The 21,896-nt window shown below is 45.0% G+C and overlaps 1 protein-coding gene across 2 annotated transcripts in view; it reads right to left on the bottom strand.

Moving 5' to 3' along the window:
* Positions 1 to 21,896, bottom strand: part of ctdp1 (CTD (carboxy-terminal domain, RNA polymerase II, polypeptide A) phosphatase, subunit 1) — a 94,766-nt gene that overhangs the window by 50,950 nt on the left and 21,920 nt on the right. For both annotated transcript variants that reach the window (XM_036555018.1, XM_036555017.1), the window contains exons 9-11: positions 17,319 to 17,460; positions 16,746 to 16,973; positions 12,461 to 12,617 (exon numbers count right to left, since the gene is read on the bottom strand). In XM_036555018.1, coding sequence (XP_036410911.1) covers positions 12,461 to 12,617; positions 16,746 to 16,973; positions 17,319 to 17,460 — 527 coding nt within the window. The remainder of the gene's footprint in view (positions 1 to 12,460; positions 12,618 to 16,745; positions 16,974 to 17,318; positions 17,461 to 21,896) is intronic.

Raw genomic sequence — 21,896 nt, forward strand, 5'->3', positions numbered from 1 at the left:
CATGCCATTGTATGGTACATTACAGCTGCACATGAAATGCATAAAGTCACGTTAAGTGCCTGCTGTTTTCACACACCTTCAGTGCGCAAGACCAGCAAACACGTTACAGTTAACATTACAGTATACTCCTGTCCTATCAAATGTGCACTGATTTGTCCTCAGACCAGTTGTGAGGTGTATCTTCACACCACCTACATGGCTAACTTAACATCATAAATAATTACATAATTTCTCGAGAAAAGAGTGTGAAAAACCTGATCTGAGCGAGAGAAAACACCTGCCACTCAAAGCTTCACCTGATAATCTACCCTATAAATAAAACCGCTAAAGCTGCAGTTGAAATGGCTTAAACGGTTTCATAATTTTCTTAAACGAGATTAGGCCCTGCAGTGCGCCTATGTACATGTGCACACTGCATACCTCAACATACCTCAGTCATAATTTCCTTCAGAATCTGGAACCGTTTCTGTTGGACTGACACTGCAAACTGCAAGGCTTGACCAAGAACTGTGACATCTCCATTCTTTTTACAGGCCAGGCCATTTTACTGGTGTGCAGACACAGCATACTTGCTGCATCTCTCACATATTATATCACACACAGACATCAGTGGACAGCGGTATGGTTTAGCAGTAGCGGGGTTAATAAATGAAAGGTTGCTGGTTCAATTCCATGCTGGGGCACAGCTGTTGTACCCTTAGGCAATTGTGGGTACTTAACCAAAGTAAAGCCTAAGTTAATTGCCTAAGTAAATATTGAGCTGTATAAATAGATGTAATGTAATGTAATGTAAAGTGTAAGTCTGGATAAGAGCATCCGCTTAATAGCAGTAACATAATGTAACAATAATCTAAGCTGTTAGCCCTATTTCTGTAATTGTACTTGAGAATGCTTCATAAGGATGTCAGTTGCCTGCTGAACCGCAGTGCAAACAGTCAACAGCCAGGTTCCCCTCTGAAAGGCCAAAGCTAGTTACCTAGACATGCATCAATGTAAAATGAAAAATTCACTCAGGATTGTGGTCTGAAAAGAAAACCCAGGGAAAATGCTTGGTTGGACACACCAAGAACTTAATCACCAGGTCTCCAAAAGTTCCTTCCTTGGTTGTCTGGGTGAATTAAACCAAACACTTCCACGAGATTTAGCAACACACACAAATACGGGCCAAACAAAACCCAAATCAATAAATGAATGGACATGTGAAAACATTAATTAAAAAAAGCAACATTCCGTCAGGCATCCCTTTCCAAGTAAACTGTCACGTCAAAACATTTATACATTTAGAGGTGTGTGGTGGAAAAATATCAGCGATATGCACCATGGGAGAGGAAGAAAGCCAGATGCATCTGTTACCCGAGCGAAATGTATGCGGTGTCAGCCCTTTCTAATACGAATCTCTGGAAGAGTGTATTTAATGCTGATCGGTCTCAGCGCACGGCAGGCTTACTGTGAGCACAGCACATTTGTGCCCCTCAGCTTACTCCTTTATGATTTATTCACCACACAGAGTTTTTTGGGGGGGAAGGGAGGAAGAAAATGAAAGTGAAATGTGCGAAGCGAGAGAGGGACTGTGGAATTATTTTGACGCCCGTCTCCCACCGCTATAATTAAAGGGAGGGCAGGGCTGCTCGCAGAACGCCCGAGGAGGGGCGTGATAATGACAGGGCTGCTGCTCGGCGTTCATTCGGATGGGGGGGGGGGGGGGGGGGGGGGGGCAGGGGGAGTAGAGCAGTCCCCCATAATGCCTTGCGCAAGGGCGTGGGTGGGTCTCCCACAAGCGGTAATTAGTCGCATGAATTCAGTCAAGGAAATGAGGAAGGCGCCCTGTGGCGAAAGCCGGGCAGGACGGAAGCCCAGCTGGAGCAGGGGGGGCGTGGCTCTGCTCATTTCATGGGCCTTCTCATGCAGTGTGTGCAGACACAGTAAGAGCCCACGACAGCCTTATCAACCATAAACCACCTAGGGGGTAAAAAAAAAAAAATCATCTGGCGAACACAGGGAAAAATCATGATCGTAGGGGGAGAGGAAGGAGAACATCTCAGAGGAGCATCTGTCATTCTCACATTCATTGTGACTCAATAGGTTAGGCACTGGTTAAATTCAGGCTGACTTCAGTTTCTGCAACTACTGTGGCGCCGTGCAGCTGCCTGTTAGAACAGGATCGTTACAGCCCCACCTCACATGGACCGAGCATCCAATCAGATTTGCTACCTGTGGGAACGCTATCTGTGTTCAGGACTGAGCCGTAAAACAATGTCTGCTCAACCTGACAGGCTAATAAAGACACTTTGTGAAGATAACGGCAGAGGTCAAGGGACACCAGCGCCGCGTCGGCAAATGCTTAGGCTTAATCATCGCTCAGCTAATAAAGGCAATGGCATTCAAACAAAGCAGCCGGGGTTGGTGTACCCTCAAAATGTTAAGGCTGCTCTGAATATTACAGCCAGAGCCCTGGTAAATTGACATGTTTATGAATGTAGCTGGCTGTGACATTTAAATACAAGCCTGTCTACCTGACGGCGATAAACGCTGAGCCCAGCCAATTAAGAAATACTGTTTCAAGTTTTACAATGTCAAAGACGGGCCTTCTGCCAGGGAGGAGAATGCAGTGACATTTCAGCCGGGCTTTATCTGCAGGGGACTCGCCGTTGTCCTGGATGTGAGCACCCCCCCAACCCCCCCCCCCACGCTTCTCTTCCCCTTTGTCACATTTGCATGGTATTTTTTTCTTTAATGACGGGAATTTATTCAACAGAAAGGTCTGTAAATAGAACACCTTCCAGGAACTTGGCCTGGCTGCCGCGTGGCGTCCAAGCACCTGTAGCACACAGACCTTTTGGGAATCGCTGCCAATTAACGCCGCGCCATTGAGGAGAAAATAACCAAGTCGTGGTCAGTGCAGAGCGAAAGAGTTGGAGAAAAGGTTCTGCGGGAGGAAATCTTTCACTAACAGAGGATAAACTGTGCTGGAAAGAAGGAAAAGCTGGGAGAAAAAGAGAAAACCCAAATGGGAGGCGACCAAAATGCTCTCCTCCAGGGTACAAATTGAAATCAGAAGCCAAAAACAAGACACAAGGGACACTAAGTATTCAGCGGTGAGGTCCGGCATGCGACGGTGTCATTAGTCATTTCAAAACACCCTTTTCCTGCTCTGCGCTGCACCACTGGTGAGAGTCGGGATAAATCACACAGGCCGAGTTTGACCTTGAAGACTGAATTTGGAAGGCCCTGTTTGACTTTTGAACTCCAACACGCTTTGATATTTTATTCATGCCCAAAAATGTCACATTTACACAACAAATACAGGTGGTCTTTCGTAGACAGCACTTCTCACCCTGTAGTTCACTCACTCATCGGTGTGTCTATTTTTATAACAAATCAGTGTTTCACGAAGAGGGAAGGCTTTCTTTCCCCGCTGGTGTACCCATCTGAGCTTCTACTTCTTGATTACATGAATTATTAAACATTTATGATGTCTGGATAGCGGTGTATCTGACAGATGAGGAGATATCTCACTCCGGATCTAAAAGATAAGAACACCGGTCCTGGTAAGACTTTGACAAAATACTTAATTAGAGGAACAGCTTATTGGGTAATCACTTAACAAGAGCTGGCTGAACTGCCCATGTACCCCTGGGCTGAGATGAGAGGGTAACCTCCCCCGCCCCTCTTTGAATTTACACCAGCGAGTTCCCTTCTGCACTTAATCTCATTTTCCTCTTTGAACGCCAACTCCCGCGGGACACGCTGCTGACCTGGGCGCACAGCAGAAGAGGAGACGGCTCAGGGAGGGATTTTAATTTAGCCAAAACTAACTTCCCACTTATGCCAATCACGGTATTGTGCATATGCTTAAACTGAGCACTTCCCAGACCGGAGTTCTTAAATTGAGTGCTTGTTTTGAAGCGCTATTTTTAAATCAGGAGCTTAATTACTGTCACTCAGCTGAGTAAAGGTGCCAAAGACTCGAAAATAAAAAAAAAAAAAAAGTTTTTAAAGTTTCTACGCCATAAGTATTTGGTGAAGCACAGTCCCCTCTATCAAGTATGTGGTGGAGGGAAAAACAAAGTTATAAGGCTATAACAAAGCCAGTTAGTAGGCCCAACGATAAGCAAGTTTGGTAGCATACAATTGAATCTGAAGCAGTGGGGGAAAAATGAATTCCTGATGAGGCGTCACGTACTTATCAGGGCACTTTGAGTTTTTTTGTAACCACAACCATGTTTGACACGACATCCTACTCTCATCAGAGGAGAAAGCCCTTGAAAGGTACCCTTGAGAGGACGGCGCGATTTGATTCAGAGTCTCGCTTGGCGTCTGCCTTTCGGCGAGGGCAGACGCAGGCCCACGGCTGCTCGCGCCCGACGGGTGATGCATTTATGGCTCAGGAGTTGTCCGCTCCCCCATTTCGGAGGCGTAAATCTCGCAGGCGGCACTGACGGTGGCTCGGGGCTGCCGTTAATCTCTGAGGGTCCGGGGAGGCTGTCAGGACGGGAGGACGGCGGTGGCGTTCCACACGCCCGACACGTTAGCTCCCTTTCTCTCCGCTTAGCTACTGGCCAATCACAATAAAGCAAGAGCTCCGCCTCCTGAGAAAGAGGGGGAAGTCTAATATGACGCTGATGATAAAAAGGGACATCTGAATACGAATGCGCTTCACAGATCCCATAAGCCGGGCGCTTTCTAGTGGCAGTGAAATGAACAGTTGCTATTAGGAATTTCCATCACCGTGAGCCTGTCGGCTCGATTTTATCGGAACCTCCCTTGTAGCTAAACTAATTTACTAGAGTAACGGTCTAATCCCTCCTCACAGACTACTGGGACTCCCGCCCACAACTGACATGTCCTCCCCTCTGACATATGAATAAATTCGCCCGTCTCTCACCACCTGTGCCACCGAGAAGCCTGCCGGACCGCAGCGCTCCGCTGTTTGAAGAACAGCTTCTCCCTCCTATTAGGCCTCTAAATCAAAACCATTTCCTTATTTTTGCCTCAACTGATGCTCATATTGACTTATATTTATTTTATATGCTCAAAATAAGGCAGTTTGACACATGAGCAAATAATGAACCATAAATAATATGCTTTTTGTCTGTATGTGGTACAATAAAACCCATTTTGTGAACAATGGTCTCCTTCTGACTGAATTCACCAAAGACAAATCATTTGGGCTTTAAGGGACCCATTTCTCAACCTGTGGCTATGTGGGCATACATTGATATGATGAACTAAAAAAAAGATGCAGCACAGCTCCTAACTGGTTGGCTTTAATTTATAGCCTATATCCAATATAAAGTGTGGCTTTAGTTAGCTCCATTGTGACTTTTCAGTTGTGAAGTTTCAGTTAGTCATAATGGCAAAAACCCAGAGACATTTTCCATTATTATTGTCTGTAAGATTGATTGTCAACAGGGGAGGGGGGTGGTCAAAATAAAACAAAAGAGCAAATCAATGGGTCAATCAATCAATAGAAGCCAGGAAGTGACAGAACAGTTCTGCAAAATACACTGGGCAAAAAGAGCTGCTGGATTTCCAGCCACACGGCAGACTGGAACAGCTGCCACAAACGGGAACATTGGCATCAGACTTCAACGTAACCTCCTAATGTTCGCAAGCGAAATTGCCCAATAAAAAGTTATGAGCGGCTCAGATAACGTGGCAGACGCCATTAAAAAAGGCTATTTTGCCTTTTTCCTGTGATGGGGTGCTTACGTGGCTGGAAGTGACCCTAATCTCATCTCCAGACACAAAAAAAAAGACATCCTGTCCCTTTCACGATACGGACCACTGGATTGCTCCCCGTGTAAACTGCTCGGATCCTTACAAGTCTCTGATTAATAATGCAAGTGCTATTATATATCCCTTGCTTTCTCTTGTAGTCATTATGACTTTAATTGGTACGAGCAGGGAATGCTTTGACATGCAGCCTGACAATGTAATGGAGGACAAATTGAGCTGTACCTGGGAGACGAAGATGTGAGAGAATTATAATGATAAACTATGTTAGTGCCGCTGCATAGCGGCCCAGAACTGCAGAGGCGGACGCAGGTAACTCGGGGGAACGGCTTGCACAAAAGACGGCCTGTTCTTAAAGAATGGGGTCAGTACTCTTTAACGGAATAAACTGTATCAGTGTAAACGTGATTCCAAAATAATAATAAAAAAAGTTCACAATGTGCTTAGCTCTCACCATTCAAATAACACCACCAGCCTCCCTCCGCCACACTTCATGCTTCTGGCCCGAACTACATATGCAGGCCATTGTGGTTTTACAGTGCCATAGCGGCATCAATAAAGATGCTACTGACTTAAATAAGAGGAATATAATTAATTCTGTCACAAGCCATTAGAATCCTGTAAAAATAGTGTAGAGGGATATCACAAACCCTGCTGCCATGTTGAAAGGTTTGGGCTGAGGGAAATGACATGTCTGAACTCAGGCTATGGCTAATGATAACATAGTGTAACATAGTGGTTAAGGAGCAGGACTCGTAACCGAAAGGTTGCCGGTTCGATCCCCGCTGGGACACTGCTGCTGTACCCTTGGGCAAGCTACTTAACCCACAATTGCCTCAGTAAATACCCAGCTGTATAAATGGATAACATTGTAAAGAACTGTAACCTATGTAAGTCGCTTTGGATAAAAGCGTCTGCTAAATGAATAAATGTAAATGTAATGATGTGGGGAAACGAGGCGAAAAGACATGATAAAGCAGGGGTCTGGCTGATGTTCGGCTCACTTTGCACAGAGGGCTTCATGTGACTGGGAAATGAACCCAGCCATGTAACATTACAGTGAATATGAAAAGCAAAGGGGTTGATGTCTGTGCAGTGATGAATAGTGAACACTTCATAGTTCATACTTTTTCACTGTAGATGTCCTATACCAAAATTTAGGATTTTAGAAGTATAAACTCCCAACACATCTCCAAAATGGATTCATTAACGACAGTGGCCCTCTGACACAGTTTCCACAAAGGAATCTCGCAGCCTGTGGAATTTTCAGGGTGGGTCTTTGGGGTTCGTCTGTCAGGCTGCCAAATTGATTGCTACACCGAGACGGTCAATATCGCCAAGCGTCCAGTCAGACGTATCCCCAAACTGCAGCATCGTGCACAAGGTGAAAAGTCATGTGGTGATCCCAGGCAAAGCGTGCAAGATACCTCTGCCTATAAGATTTTTCATTTTTAAATATTACAAAAATCACCCGTGGCTATGGAAGGCATGCAGATATGACTCAGGGTCCACTGCTCTAACCGTTACACAACATTATTCTGATAGCTGAAAGGTAAACAAATTTGAGAGGAAAATTAATGCGAAATAAACGACGCCTCAGAGAAGATTCTGGGTCGGCGATTTAAGGAACGAATGAGTCACATCCTTCTATTCACGCTTAAAAAAAAAGACACAAATCAAAATAAAAACTCCACACAGCAGAGTCCAATGCCGCTTTCACATGAGCTGCTCAACTGTAGCCTGTGGCTGCTTTTAATTAAATAAGTAAATTCAATAAACAGGCAAAACTAATCTCCGTGCAATCTGATTTTAGATGAAGAAGTCTCAATCCTTCCAGGCGTGACAAATGCTAATGGTTTAAAAAAAAAAAAAAATACATGCTGTGACCTATATTAAAACTCAAGGTCAACCAAGATGGACAGGACTGACAGCAAGTAGTAGAAGACATAAATAAGTACAATAAAAGAACCAGAAGTCATATTCTATAGCAATAAAAATGACATGGGGGGGGGGGGGTAATGACCACACTGGTTTCTCTTGACTGTGTAAGGGTGAGAGTGAGTAAGGTTTTTTATTCAGTGAGTGAATAAAAAACCTCGCTTACTAAACCTCTTTTCACATATACAGGGACTGAAGATATTAGCCAGCCTGCTGGCTAGTTATTGCTGGATGTCCAAAATGCCCATATACTCAAAGGTTTCCACGTTTTACTTTAAACAAGGCATATCTGTCACCAAATACATTTAGTGTACAGCTTCATCCATATTTGCTTTGAGTTTGACTTTCCAAAAGATCATATTAATCAAGATGATTTTTTCCTCCTCCCAGACAATTTTAACATGGATTTGTACATAGCGACAGGAACGCCTGTGTCTCTTTGAATGATTAACAAGCAGGGCTTAACACCAGGGAGAACTTTATAAAGGCATTAAGGAATCATTCAGGATTTTTAATTAGTCTTCTGTCTGAAAAGCTTTGTGATAAAGCTTTATAATCAAGCAGATGTGGTAGGATTCAAACTTTGGCTCCCACATGAATTAATTAAAATGCAGCACCATTAAAAAAAAACAACATAATCATCATCATGAAAAAGCCATAGTCTACTGCATCCCAACGATAAACCGTTCCTAAATGTGTGACTACTCACAGTCTAACTATGACACTCCATTAAGCTTGGGTGGATCCTGTTTGCTTTGATTATCCTTGAGATGTCTCTAGAACTTGACCGGAGTGCACCTGTGACAAACTGAATTGATTGGACATGATTTAGAAAGGCACACACCTGTGTATATAAGGTCTCACAATTCAGAATGCATGTCAGACCAAAAACCAAGCCATGAAGTCCAAGGAACTCTCCATAGACCGCTGCAATCAAACTGTGTTGAGACAGATCTTGGCAAGGGCATAGAACTACTTCTAAATCTTTGAATGTTCCCAGGAGCAGAGTGGGCTCCATCATTGTGAAATGGAAGAAGTTTGGAAGCACCAGGATTCTGAGAGCTGGCTGTCCAGCTAAACTCAGTAACCGGGCAAAAGGGGCCTTGGTCAGGGAGGTGACCAAGAACCCAATGGCCACTCTAAAAGAGCTCTGCAGAGGAACCTGCTGGAAGGACAACCATCTCAGAAGCATTTCATCAATCAGGCCTTTATGGTAGAGTGGCTAGGCCGACTAAAAGGCATATTACAGCCCACCTGGAGTTTGCCAAACAGCACTTCAAGGACTCTGAGGGCATGAGAAAAGATTGTCTGGTCTGAAGAGACAAAAACTGAACTCTTTGGGTTGGGTTGGGGTTGCGCTACACACGGCTAAAAGCAGGTACTGCTCATCACCCGGCTAATACCACTGTTACTGAGAAGCATGGCAGTGGCAGCAGCATGCTGTAGAGGTGCTTCTCAGCAGCAGGGACAGGGAGACTGGTCAGAATTGAGGGAAGGATGAAGGGAGCCAAATATAGAGTTGCTTGAGGAAATCCTTCTCCACAGCACACACGAACAACAGACCTGGGCGAAGGTTCATCTTTCAGCACGACAACGACCTGAAGCATACAGCCAAGATGTTGGAGTGGCTTCGGCATCTCTGAACGTCCTGGAGTGGTCCATCCAAAGTCCAGACATGAACCCCATAGAACATCTGTGGTGAGATCTGAAGATGGCACTTCACACTTCACTCCCCATCCAATCTCACTGAGCTTGAGAGGATCTGCCAGGAAGAATGGGAGAAACTGCCCAAATCCAGGTGTGCCTCTTGTAGAGACTTACCCAAGAAGCAACAATGTTGCAACAAAGTGTGAAGTGAAGGAGTCTGAATACTTTCCAAAGCCACTGTACTGTAGAGCACAGATACACAGACAAGTTTGAGTAAAGCACCAGTATTTCAAATGAAATAACTATTCAAATAAACAAACTAAAACAGACACACTACTATGCACATTTTGTCATTGTTGAAAGAAAGTGGCAAAACTTGTAAAAGCAACCATAAGTAAGATGTTTACTTGAGTAATGTGTTGTAAAGATACTGTAATAAAAGCAACAGTCAATGAAAGCTGGACTGCTGTGGCTAGCTTTCTCAGTTCTCTTCAGTTGCTCACTGAAGAGTCAGCTAAGTTCCTACAAATAAGACTAATATGACCACAGTCTGATGCACTGTGCTATTAAACTCCTTTCAAAACGGTGCAAACAGTCTGTTCCAGCCTTTTATGTCCTCAGTGCTTAAAAGCTCGTAAGGAAATTCTGCAAAGTTTTGGTTCCACTACTGATTCATGCAACCTTTTTGCTTGTGTGAAAGTTAATTTTGTTTACCGCAGATCACACCACATGGATTCACCCCCAAGTTCTGAAACAGCACAGCGTTGCACTGGGCAGACATTTGTGGAGAACCGTTAGTCTTTTAGAATATGGTTAATTAGAAGAGTCAGGTTATGAATCTGTGCCTTAATTGGGTAAAAAATGCTCTTGGCACACAACAGGGATATATCAAGGAGCAACAATGTTGCTTGCACTTTAAATATCAGCAGCAAAAATGGTCCAAGGAAAGTGAGAGAGAAAAACAGCAATTATTTAATCATGACAGACAAAGGCACTCGTTAAGTGCACAAGTGCTGAAGGAAAAAGTGAGCTGCCTCTTCAGTAGTCTAAAGAAATACACAACCTGCACTTTTAAGGGCATCAGACGCACGGCAAAATCATTCACGACAGACCCCGATCTTTGATAACCGAATTAATCAGTTTAGTCATCAAGGGTATTGACAGCACATTAATGGTGGCAAGATCAACAATGCTGCCTGAGATTTACATCACAATGACAACACAGAACATCAACTCTCATCCAGTCACAGTGCAGACATGCTACTGTCAGTCAATACAAGTCAATACAAGTCACATGTATGTTGAGCAGTACGTTTTAAAACATTATACCAGGTGGAAGATATGGATCGTGAAATTAGTCTTTTTGGGAAGTGGCCTGCTTAATATGTTATAATTTTCCTCAAGTAATTTAAGTCAAGGAATAGTATACGCTCCTATCGGTATACACAAAGGTAATCTGGATTTACAGTTTTACTGTTGCAATACAGATGTGGCAAAATGTGTTGCAGCTGTTTCATTAAAGACTGAAGGGTTCAAGCGTGATATGCTGCTACAACAACAACAACAGCAGCAACAACAACAACAACAAAAAGTTCTTATTCCTAGAAAAAGGACCGGTTCTCTCAAATGGTGGGTTATTGAAATTATACTTGGGTGAGAGGGCTGTCAATGGGGTACAGTTGGTTAAAGTTAAATTTGCTGTGTTTGCTTAAAGTATAACTGATTATGATGGGGATTGCTGGCCTTGCTTCATGTTGCATATCTTACCATATTCTTGCTTAGTACTGTGTTAACCATTCTGCTGCCTCGCCGTACACTTCCTCTCTTGCCCGGAGATCAGCCGTTGCTAGGCTCTCTCTTCCATCAACCTCTACCTGTTGCTACATCTTCTCCCTCTACTATAAAGCACCACTGGTGAAATGAACTGTGCTGTAGTAACTGTATCAGGACTGAGCAGTCTGTATACCAGTGAACAGCATTTTCTTTTATAACTTTTAACTTCTGCCTCCGCTTGTCTCATGTTCTGTCAGTGCACTTTTTTCCTCTGCCATTTGTTTTAGGTTTAAAAATGATACTGGTCATGGATCTTTCTAATAACCTCCTTTCTTTACCCTCTGATACCCCATTTAATTTCCTGCAGACACTTTTGGTCAGTTACTTAAAACGAACTTTATTAAATTTCTCTTATAATCTACCGCAGTTTTAACAGGCATAATGTGTATTCATGTGTCACTTCATATTCATTGATTTATTCAATAAACTACTTATCGCTGTGTCCTTAGTGTCCAATTGAGAGCTCAGACATGGTGACATAACGGTAATAACAACAGTAATAAACACTCCATTTACATGAATGAAGTAGTTCATTCTCATGCTGGTCACATAGCAGATAACAGCAGATAAAAAAAAAAGAATGAAAAGAAAAAAAAAGATGTTTTATCCGAGGTTAGAGAGGGCCACAGAGATCCTGGAGAGTGCCCAAGGTCCTGCCAACCACATCCTACTCTACGCCATTAATGGTGCTCAGACTCCATTACGGCCCATTATCTGTTCTGAGCATGCAGCCTGGGGGACATGGAGCAATCGCACCTGCTGGGAAAGAGGCAGCAGTAGCAGTGGAATGGAGAGAAGGCTACAATCGAAGACTTTAATCTTCTCAGATAAAACGCGAGCATTGAAGAACTCAACAATCACTTTCATAATTATTTTCTCCACATTTGGATGCCATTCTTTAGCGTTACGCTGGCTGTCAACACCGCTGAACTCTGCCCCACAATGAGAATATGCAAATTCAAAAAGGAGAAATGCCGTCAACCACTTTGCAGGTTTATGACTGGACTTCAAAGGTGAACCACTGCATATTTGTTTTTTCCCCTCTCTGTATGCTGTGCGTGCATGTGTGTGTGTGTGTGTGTGTGTGTGTGTGTGTGTTTATTACATGTGTACATTTATAGTGTGTCTGTGTGTGTAAGTGTTCTGTTTTCCCATTGTGTGTGTGTGTGTGTGTGTGTGTGTGTGTGTGTGTGTGTGTGTGTGTGTGTGTGTGTGTGTGTGTGGGTGAGTGGGTGAGTGGGTGAGTGGGTGAGTGTGTGTGTGTATGTGAGTGTGTGCCCATGTGTGTGCGTTTTGCGGTCCTCACCTCCTTGTCCATGCTCTCCAGGTCCTCCTTGCACAGTGTGTAGAGGGGCATGGTCTCTGACATGCTGGGCTGCCGTTTCCTGCGGGAGGGACCAGGCTGCTCCTCATCACGGCTGGAGCCTGGGGCCTCGTTCTGCTGCTGGAGCTGCTGCACCACCCTGCAGGTACACAAACACACACACTATAAACACATACTCTCATACAATATAAACACATACAGACACACACTATAAACACATACTCACCACATTAACCCACACACACACACACAAATATAAACAAAGTAAACATACACACACAGACTCATGGGGTGCAACTACTGTCCTACTAAATCTATCCTTCAGTCTTACATCAGAGGCCAAAAATGCATACACAAATACAGACACTGTAAACTGTGAAGAAGCGAAGTAATGCCCCTGTAGACAAGGAGGCAGAGAAATACAGAGATGTCGGGAGTGCAGCTTTCAGAAATCGATAAACAGTCAGTCAGTCATCAGCAGCCTTTCCATCTCTTACTGAAGTCAGGGAGCTGCCTAGCCAGCTGGCTAAGGCTTCTATCTGATGCCTATTAAATACAGGTGATCTGCGAGCAGCTACAAGCACATACTGCTGACATTCTCAGGTTGCTCTGGGAAATTCAGTAAGTTTCCATTTCTTCACATGCGCCTCTGATGCTATTGTCACAAGGGAAAAAAAGTCAAGGACAGATGCTATTGGAAAAAAAAATACAAATGTGATCTATTCAATTTTCAGCTTTTAATCTCAGACAATGTCCACCTGTGTGTCAAGGGAACAGGGAGGAGGCACCAGTGGAACAATTCACGACACACAGCTGCCAACCGGTCCAATTTAAAATCCACTAAAATTCACCTTGTGAAGTTGCATCTATTGTGAATGAAGCGTACCAACTGACTAATAGAGTTTCCATTGTAATGGACTGTAAGATCCAGGGTATGCTTGCACACCAGACATCATTTTGGGAATTTCTGTGACTAACTCGTTTGACTCAACTGTCTGCATTAAGTTCAGCCATGACCATTATAGGCACTTCCCTTGTGGTATGTGAGCAGCATCTTTGTAAATGAATTGGAGCTCTTATTAAGGGTAACCTTTAACTCCTGCCTCACCCACATGGAAGATATCCATCTCACAGTACACATTGTGGCGGGTTTAATGGCAGAAAAAAAGGTGTCTCTTCAGAGTCACAGAGGATGAGAGTGAGGAATACAAAGATGGGTGATTTCCACCCTCTCTCTGGAGGCAGGAAGTGGCTGGATTTTTTGCCAAGTATGCGTTCGCTTCATTTGGGCATGCGTCCTTCTGGGCGATATCGGTTTGACGGACTCTGTGAAACAGGACATGGCGACGGAGCGGCCGGGTCGAAACGCGGTTGGGGGGCCCCTGCCGGGAGCTTGAAGCCGCTGAGCCGTTCCCCGGCGAGCCCGATAAGGCCGAGATCCCTTCCAGAGGACAATAGCTGCTGCACAATGAGGGGATTTTGCCTAGCGACGGAGATAAATGCTGTGCTGAACAATCTCTGAACCCAGGAGCCGCGCATGGACCAGAGCCTGGTTCAATCTCAGTGCAGTTCAGGGGCATCCGCATGGTATACCTCATAACACACACTATAGGCTTGTGCCAACACTATAACTTCAAGCAGAGTGGTGTAGCACTAGCGGGGCTCATAATCAAAAGGTTGCTGGTTCGATTCCCCACTACGGCACTGCTTCTGTACCCCTGGGCATGGTAATTAACCCACAATTGCCTCAGTAAATATCCAACTGTATAAATGGATCAAATTGTAACGTATGTAAGTTGCTCTAGGTAAGAGCACCTGCTGAATGACAATATCATGTAATGCCAAGTACCCTAGGATGATTCTTTGAACCCTTAGACCCCTGAACATTAAAGGATTCAAAAGCCAATGCTGGTGCACAATCTAGAAGGGGGTATGAGGGGTAGCAATTCACTGTAAATGATGCGATTCACTGTGAGTATCAGAATCCGGCCCTCTCTGCAATCCATACAAGGTCTGCCTTGCCGGGTTACTGACAGGCACAGTGGCCATGTGCGAAACTGGCATTAGCCTGTGACCAGTAAGCTCTCCCTTTAGGGTATACGTCTAATTTCCTTTAAGCAATGAAGTAAAATACCACCGTGTCCGATAATTAATGATTAGGAGTGTGTAAAGCCTGCGATAGTTAATTAAGATATTTATTAAACTGACGTATTTAGCTCAAGCCTGAAACGTATTAAAATAATAACAGTTGCCCTGGGAACAGAGAGCTACAGAAAATGCTCCACAATCAACAGGGCAGTTGGAGGACCTCCTTAAAAGGTTAGACGTTTTGGCATAACAAAATGAGAGCCATCAGTCATAAATGTTAATCCATCATTAGCTAAGCCACCCATTGTCATCCATTACCGTTGATTTCTCTGTCATCTGTGGAGGCACTGAATTATGTATTCTGCAGTTGCTCGCAAACTGAAATTTAGCTTGTTGCTGGGGAAACAACATTCACTCAATGGAAATGAATGCACTCGTACAGTCTTTCAGATGATATTCTACACAGGATCCAAACTCATTAAATACCCACCATCTGGATAGAGACAGAGCATTTTACATTCAAATCTTATACCTTTAGATATAAATGTTTGAAAATACTAACCGGGCGAATCCTCTCTTATTACATTTAATCTCAAGCAATGATACTGTGCTGAGACGCTAATTTGGCGGGGTATTATCTTGTGTTTTTCTGCATTACCTTTTGCAATTTCATTAAAAAACAGATGCATATGTCTGGAATTTATAATCTCTGTAAAAGCACTTTCATCATTGTAAGGTCTATTCACTTCAGTGGGAGTGCATCAGTGGTGGAGGCTTCTCTGTGGCTGTGTACACTGTTATCACCAGAAACATAGCAGATCTCGGCCTCTCAGGGAGATGGCTATCCTGTTACGCCTGACAAAGGCCTGACCGACCACAGACATTAAAGTAAACAGACAGATGGGGAGAGATAAGATATTAATTTGCACTTTCCAAGTGACTCAAATTGATTGGGAACTGGAGTGAACAAAACCGTGGTGCAGCGGCTCAGATACGAAAGCAGCGTTTTGAAAAGCGAGGGCGTTTTTGCTGAGTGTGTCACGGCACGTAAATTCTCGCCTGGCCCAGATTAAAGCCTGAATTAAACAGAGCGCGCCGGGGCCCCCTGACAAACGCGGATGACTTACGAAGGGATGAAATTAAAAAAAGCCTGACGGAGGTACTCAAAAGACGGTAGTGGGGGGGGGGGGGCTTTTGTTCCTAATCGCCACGGGACGCCTGGACCGCCTCTGCTTCGTCTCTGCGTTCGCTGACGCCGCACTTCTGCTTTTCGGCCATTTTTTTCCTCCATCTCCCCTTTCCACAATTTCAGCATTTACCAACTTATTTATCTTTTCCCCTGACAGAGGAATGGGCAGAAAACTGTAATGACATTTGCTAATCATCCCGGTTCGCAATCTCAGAGCTGTCCTTCCCACTTGCTTTATTGCATTTTTTTTTTTTTTTATTTATTTTGAACCAAAAAATTAACGTCAAGATAGATTTCCCAAGAAAATCCAATTTGGTGAGAGAGAGAGGGAGAAGGAGAGGGAGAAAGAAAGGGAGGGGGGGAAAAAAGAGGGGTGCACTAGGCGTAAAGGTGAGTTTTATAAACACCGCCTCTGCTGTTCGGGCTGATGAGGCACATTTCTGAAAATCGGTCAATATATTCCGAGTTTTACGGCGACTCTGCTCAAGTTCAGAACACCTTATGAAAGCAGGACTGTGTGACGGGCAGCTGCTCACTGCAGGAGCCATCATGACAAATCAATATTTCCTCGTGTGTTACGAGGAACACACTCGACATGACAGCCTTGGTTTACAGCACCAGAGGACACATAAAGACTGTAATTTAGGACTAAAGGGCACTTTGGGCATCGTTTAATTTCAAAAAGCAGTGAGCATGAATACAAAATGAATATAAAGGAAAACATAAAAATGCATAATATATAATGTTGTATCATACAATGCTGTATACATATCTATATATATATATACATACATATATATATGTACATAAATATGTACACATCATATACCCTCACACACGCAATGAAATAATGTAAAAATACAGTATTATGACCAGTGAAGGGATGGCTCATTGTGTGAATGGAGGGTGTCCATGGCTGGGTGTGGTTTTGACCTGAGCACCAAATGGGAATTCCCAGGCATGGCATGTGTTTGGGCGTGGCAGCACTACCTGAAGGAGGACTGCTCTCCGTGCAGAGCCAGGGGGGGTCCGGGGGCCTGGATGTAGGACGGCTGGCGCGGCCCCGCCTGGGCCCCCCTCCGGATCAGCTTCCCCGTGACGGGGTCGTACGTCCGCACCTCCGGCGCCGTCGGCGTTTTGGGGTGGATGGGTGTTGGGTGGAACAGCGGCGTCTGGAACGCGCCCTGGATGTCGGGAAACGTGGCCGGACTGTTGCTCCTGAGAAGGGCAACAGTCAAAAGAATTTTTTTCACACCCACTGTTTGCACAGGAATGGTTTCAAACTTTTTCCAGCTGTCCAATTTTTTACTGTGAAACTGTTTACCAAAAATTGTACTGAATTATCTGACAAGCTTGCCATAAAGCACATCTTTCTTCGCAATGTGGTGCATTAAGCATGATATGACACAGAGTGTCGTGCGGTGACCAACCCATTAAACCCCCTCTTTGCCATAACGCAACCCACTCTGAGCACTCTGAGTGGTGACAGCTTCGAGCTGGGAGGAGAGGCACTCAGTGGGAACAGGCTGTCGCACCCGCCCTGAGGGTCGCACCCGCGCTTACCGTTGCGTTTTGACGTAGTCCTCCTTGAGGGGGAAGAGCTGCTCTTCCACTTTCTCCCAGCGCTCCAGGCAGCCCCACAGCCAGTCAGGGTTCACCACGTGCAGGTGCTTACAGCCCTGCGCCTGGCGCACTTTCTCTGTGCCTGCAGGACAAGAGGGGGTATGGTCAGAGACAATGTACCGACACGGTCAGAGACACAATGCACCGACACGGTCAGAGACAATGTACCGACACGGTCAGAGACACAATGTACCGACACGGTCAGAGACACAATGCACCGACACGGTCAGAGACACAATGCACCGACACGGTCAGACACAATGCACCGACACGGTCAGACACAATGCACCGACACGGTCAGAGACACAGCACCGACACGGTCAGAGACACAGCACCGACACGGTCAGACACAATGCACCGACACGGTCAGAGACACAGCACCGACACGGTCAGAGACACAGCACCGACACGGTCAGAGACACAGCACCGACACGGTCAGACACAATGCACCGACACGGTCAGAGACACAGCACCGACACGGTCAGACACAATGCACCGACACGGTCAGACACAATGCACCGACACGGTCAGAGACAATGCACCGACACGGTCAGAGACAATGCACCGACACGGTCAGAGACACAGCACCGACACGGTCAGAGACACTGCACCGACACGGTCAGAGACACAGCACCGACACGGTCAGAGACACAGCACACAGCTCGTCATGGTCAGAGACACGGCACCGACACGATCAGAGACACAGCACCGACAGGGTCAGAGGCACAGCACTGACACTGTCAGACACATGGCGCCGACATGGTCAGACACGCGGCACAGACACAGTCAGATGTACAGAACCAACATGTCAGACACACAGCACCGACACAGTCAGACACACAGCACCGACACGATCAGACACACAGCAAAATGTTCAGAGACACAGCATTAACGTGGTCATACAGCACCAATGCTGTCAGAGACACAGCACAAATGACTACATCAGACCCATCTGGAGTGACTGTGTTTCACATAGTTAAAGAAATTACACAAAGCCACGGGGTCAGGACTCTACCTTTCAGGGCTCTAATATTTTGTTTGCCTAAAAAACATTTTAAATAGACTAAATTGAAGCTTTTCAGTAGTACTGAACTCTTGCTCTCTGAAGGGACTGCTATGTTACAACACAATGAGAGGACAGACAACTTGAGAATAGTGAAGTATTAATTTTGACAATGAAAAGCAATTTCAGTTTTAAAAAGTTAAAATAATTAAAAAACAATTATTAAAAAAAAAAAAAAAAACACCTCTTCAGAAAAGTTTGGCAAAGACTACTATAATGACTGAGGTACAATTATGTGCATCTGAAATTAGGTTTAAATAGTATGCAAATGGATTTAACTTTTTTTGGTTTTGCTTTTAACTCTCATTAAAAATGGAAACCGGAAAAGTAAAACTCTGCACAGAAAACTAATATACAAGATGAAAGTTATGGAAGTTAATTTATCTCAGAGTTTCAGCTGAGTAAATAGACATTAAACTGTATCAAAGCAGACACGGTAGGGCTAGCCTTCATCTCATTGGCATTCTTATTGTTAGCATTCACATAAATGATTTCAGGGCGTCAGGGCTTTCATACTCATGTGGCCCATGTTCTGCCAGCAAATGGCAATTTCAACGGTCTCAGCTTCACGCGTTGTTAATATTAGGTTACCCTACACAGCACAGTCTGCTGGTCAAATGTAGTCTTTCAGTGATTGGCTGTCTGTGTCAGCGCAGTTGCTTTCCCTGTTCAGCAGAGCCCTGCTGATCTGCTGCTTTTAGAACGGGCCTGTTTGGAGGCTGCTGCCGCATGAGTCGACAGAGCAAGACAAGCACGCCTGGTTAACCGAGCTTCCACAGTGTCCTGATAAACCCCGAGCGCGATTCGGCTGCCAAAGCAACCGTTTGTGAGGATCTGTCAAAAGGAGAAGAGGAAGAAGAAGAGAGAGAGAGAGAGAGAGAGAGAAAAAAAAATGTTGGCTGCGAGCAGAGCGCTGGGATTTCTGCCTTCAGAAACGATCTCTCGCGAAGACGTGGGGGTTTTTTTTCGTTGTTTCGGGAAAAGAAGCGGCCCACTCGAGCCTCTGTGCCCCGAGGCAGCGGTGGACAAGCCGGAGAGGCCGCGGCGTTTGGGAGGAACGCCCGATGCCGGTCCGCGCGGGCACCCACACTCACAGGACCAATGAAGTGAAGGCAGGGGGGTTTATTAGCTTCATACAAATCCGAATGAGTCACAGTGATGTCTGCCAAACTACTCAGTGGGCTGCTTCCTCTTCGAATACCATGAATCAACAGTAGAAAGGAGCATAATAAAAGAACTGCAGACAAAAACCCAGAAAATCTGCACTGGATGTGTCAGAGCATTAGCAGATAATGAGGGACTCCCTCCTTTCCCATACAGAGGCTACTTGCAAAGAGCTTGCACATCGGCCCAAAATCCCTCAGCAAACACAACATGGGCTGATGGTGGCTGACACAGGAGTAGGATGTGTGAAGGCAAGAGGAGGAGGAACAAAATTTTCATCCATTTCATCTAGGCCCTATTGAAGGTTTTCTTCATGGACCTTGCCTATGCAAACAACTAGAAATGACAACTCTCCCCCCTCCCCCTGAAAAAAGTTAAAACATCTGTGCATTTACATGTGTGTGTGACATTTCTTTGCAATATGTAGCAAGCTTTTAACATAGCTTTGAGCTATCTGACTGGGCACACTTTGAGAAGAAGAGAACGTAGAGGAGAGGAAAAAAAAAAAACACACTAGTGTTTTAAATTACATGGTTAAATGGATCTCTGTTCGAGTTAAATTCGGAAAGACCTCTGGCGCCCCTCGTCTTCCAGGCTATCAGCATTACACTGCATGCAGAGCAGAGGTTCGGATGAAATCTGACCTAAACCTGCTTATTTAGCCTTTACTGGATTGTGAAGATTAGATAAGAGTTGCTTCACTGCCTTCCAAAGTGTTTATTTTGCTCTGCCCGCAGACTCAGATGGAAAGATGCGCTCGTCTCGTCTGCCTGGGCGCGTTTTGTATGCCAAGGAGCAGCGTTTCGTTCCCTCAGTTCTGGCTCGTTGGGAGCTTTGGGGTTGGTGCACAGAATGCTGGAGTTAAACTTAAACATGGTACACTAAGGCCTGTGGACTGCACTCCCTTTGCTTTTTAACGATATGCCATTTGTTGGCCTTGTTACGGGGGGAAGAGGCATTCAAAAATGTAATTTCCTGAAGCAGTACGGCAAAGACGTGAGGGAGGCGCTGGGATCTTCATGGCTCTCTCCGGGAGCAAAAGAAACTCATTTGTAGGATGGTCATGCGAACCGTGGACGTTCGCTGCTGCCCGGCCTTGTGAAGGCCCTGTCCGTTTACACCACTGAGTGAAGTGCCTATTGTCTAGCAGCCCATTTCCTGACCGTGGTGTGAACCTTGATGAAAGAGGACAGGAGTGCGCAAAGCTCTTAATCTCACTCTGCCTGTCGTGCTGACAGAAATGCAATTTCTGGGGTTCCATGCTGCTCTGTTCGAAATGAGCACGGCATCCGCCTGGCGACAGGGTTTTGAAACTATGGCTCGGGAAGATGGAGGGGATCTTCATGTAAAAAGTTACCTGCAAGCTGCTCAAGGCGCCACCCTTTCCGAGCCGACTGCTCCGCCCACGGGAGGCTCTTTTTATAGACCTCTTAAAACGCTGGCCTGCGGGAGTCCGTCATCAGCGGCTTTCTGCTCTGCTCCACTTCAGGTGTACTTACTTATATTTCCCTTGATTCCTGAGTGCTCTGTCTGTGTGTCATGCGGTGGAAACTTCACAGGAAGGGTAAATGGCTCCTGAATCCGTTTCTAAAGGACAGCGGCCTTGGAGCTCTACCCAGTGTCACTCTGCAGGTCTTCATTTTGTCCTTGTTTGGTCTTCTGAAAGCTATTCGCATGTCACTTCAGCTAGAACAGCCTCTGTAAAAGGGCATGGCACTTGATCTCCCTCAGGAAGCATTTTTACAGGGTCATAAGGCACCCTTTTGTGCTCCTGGTCAATGGTGTGGTAAGGGAGACCTGCTAGCAAATGTCCTTGACAGTAAAGGTCATAAGGTCGCATGTACGCAAGCTTGAGAAGATAGAGGCTTCTTCGAAGAGCACGACACGCAGGTCAATGCAAAGGTTAATTGGAAACAGAGAAAATGAGACCAGACAGAACCAAGAATCAATAGTCACGTTTCTGTCATGGGAAAAACATGTGACAAGAAGGAGGGGAAAAAAAGTGGTCAAAAAGAACGAAATCTGTGTGTTTCAATAAAGACGGCCAGGCCCATCGCACGGAGAATAACTGTCATAATGAATGTACCAAATAATACTCTAAGACTGGTTCACTGCAGCACACACCACTGTAATTTACTGATGGCAAAAACTTAGAATCCAAAATATTTTTGTTGAAGAAAAAAAATGAATGAAAATTCATTTGTATGCCTCATATACACATGTATAAGATTAAACTGTTTATACTTTAATACAAATTTCTCCTAGAAATGAAAAAACACAAAGGTTTCGTG

The sequence above is a fragment of the Megalops cyprinoides genome, chromosome 21 (assembly GCF_013368585.1).
Source record: "Megalops cyprinoides isolate fMegCyp1 chromosome 21, fMegCyp1.pri, whole genome shotgun sequence".
In the NCBI taxonomy this organism is placed as follows: Eukaryota; Metazoa; Chordata; class Actinopteri; order Elopiformes; family Megalopidae; genus Megalops; species Megalops cyprinoides.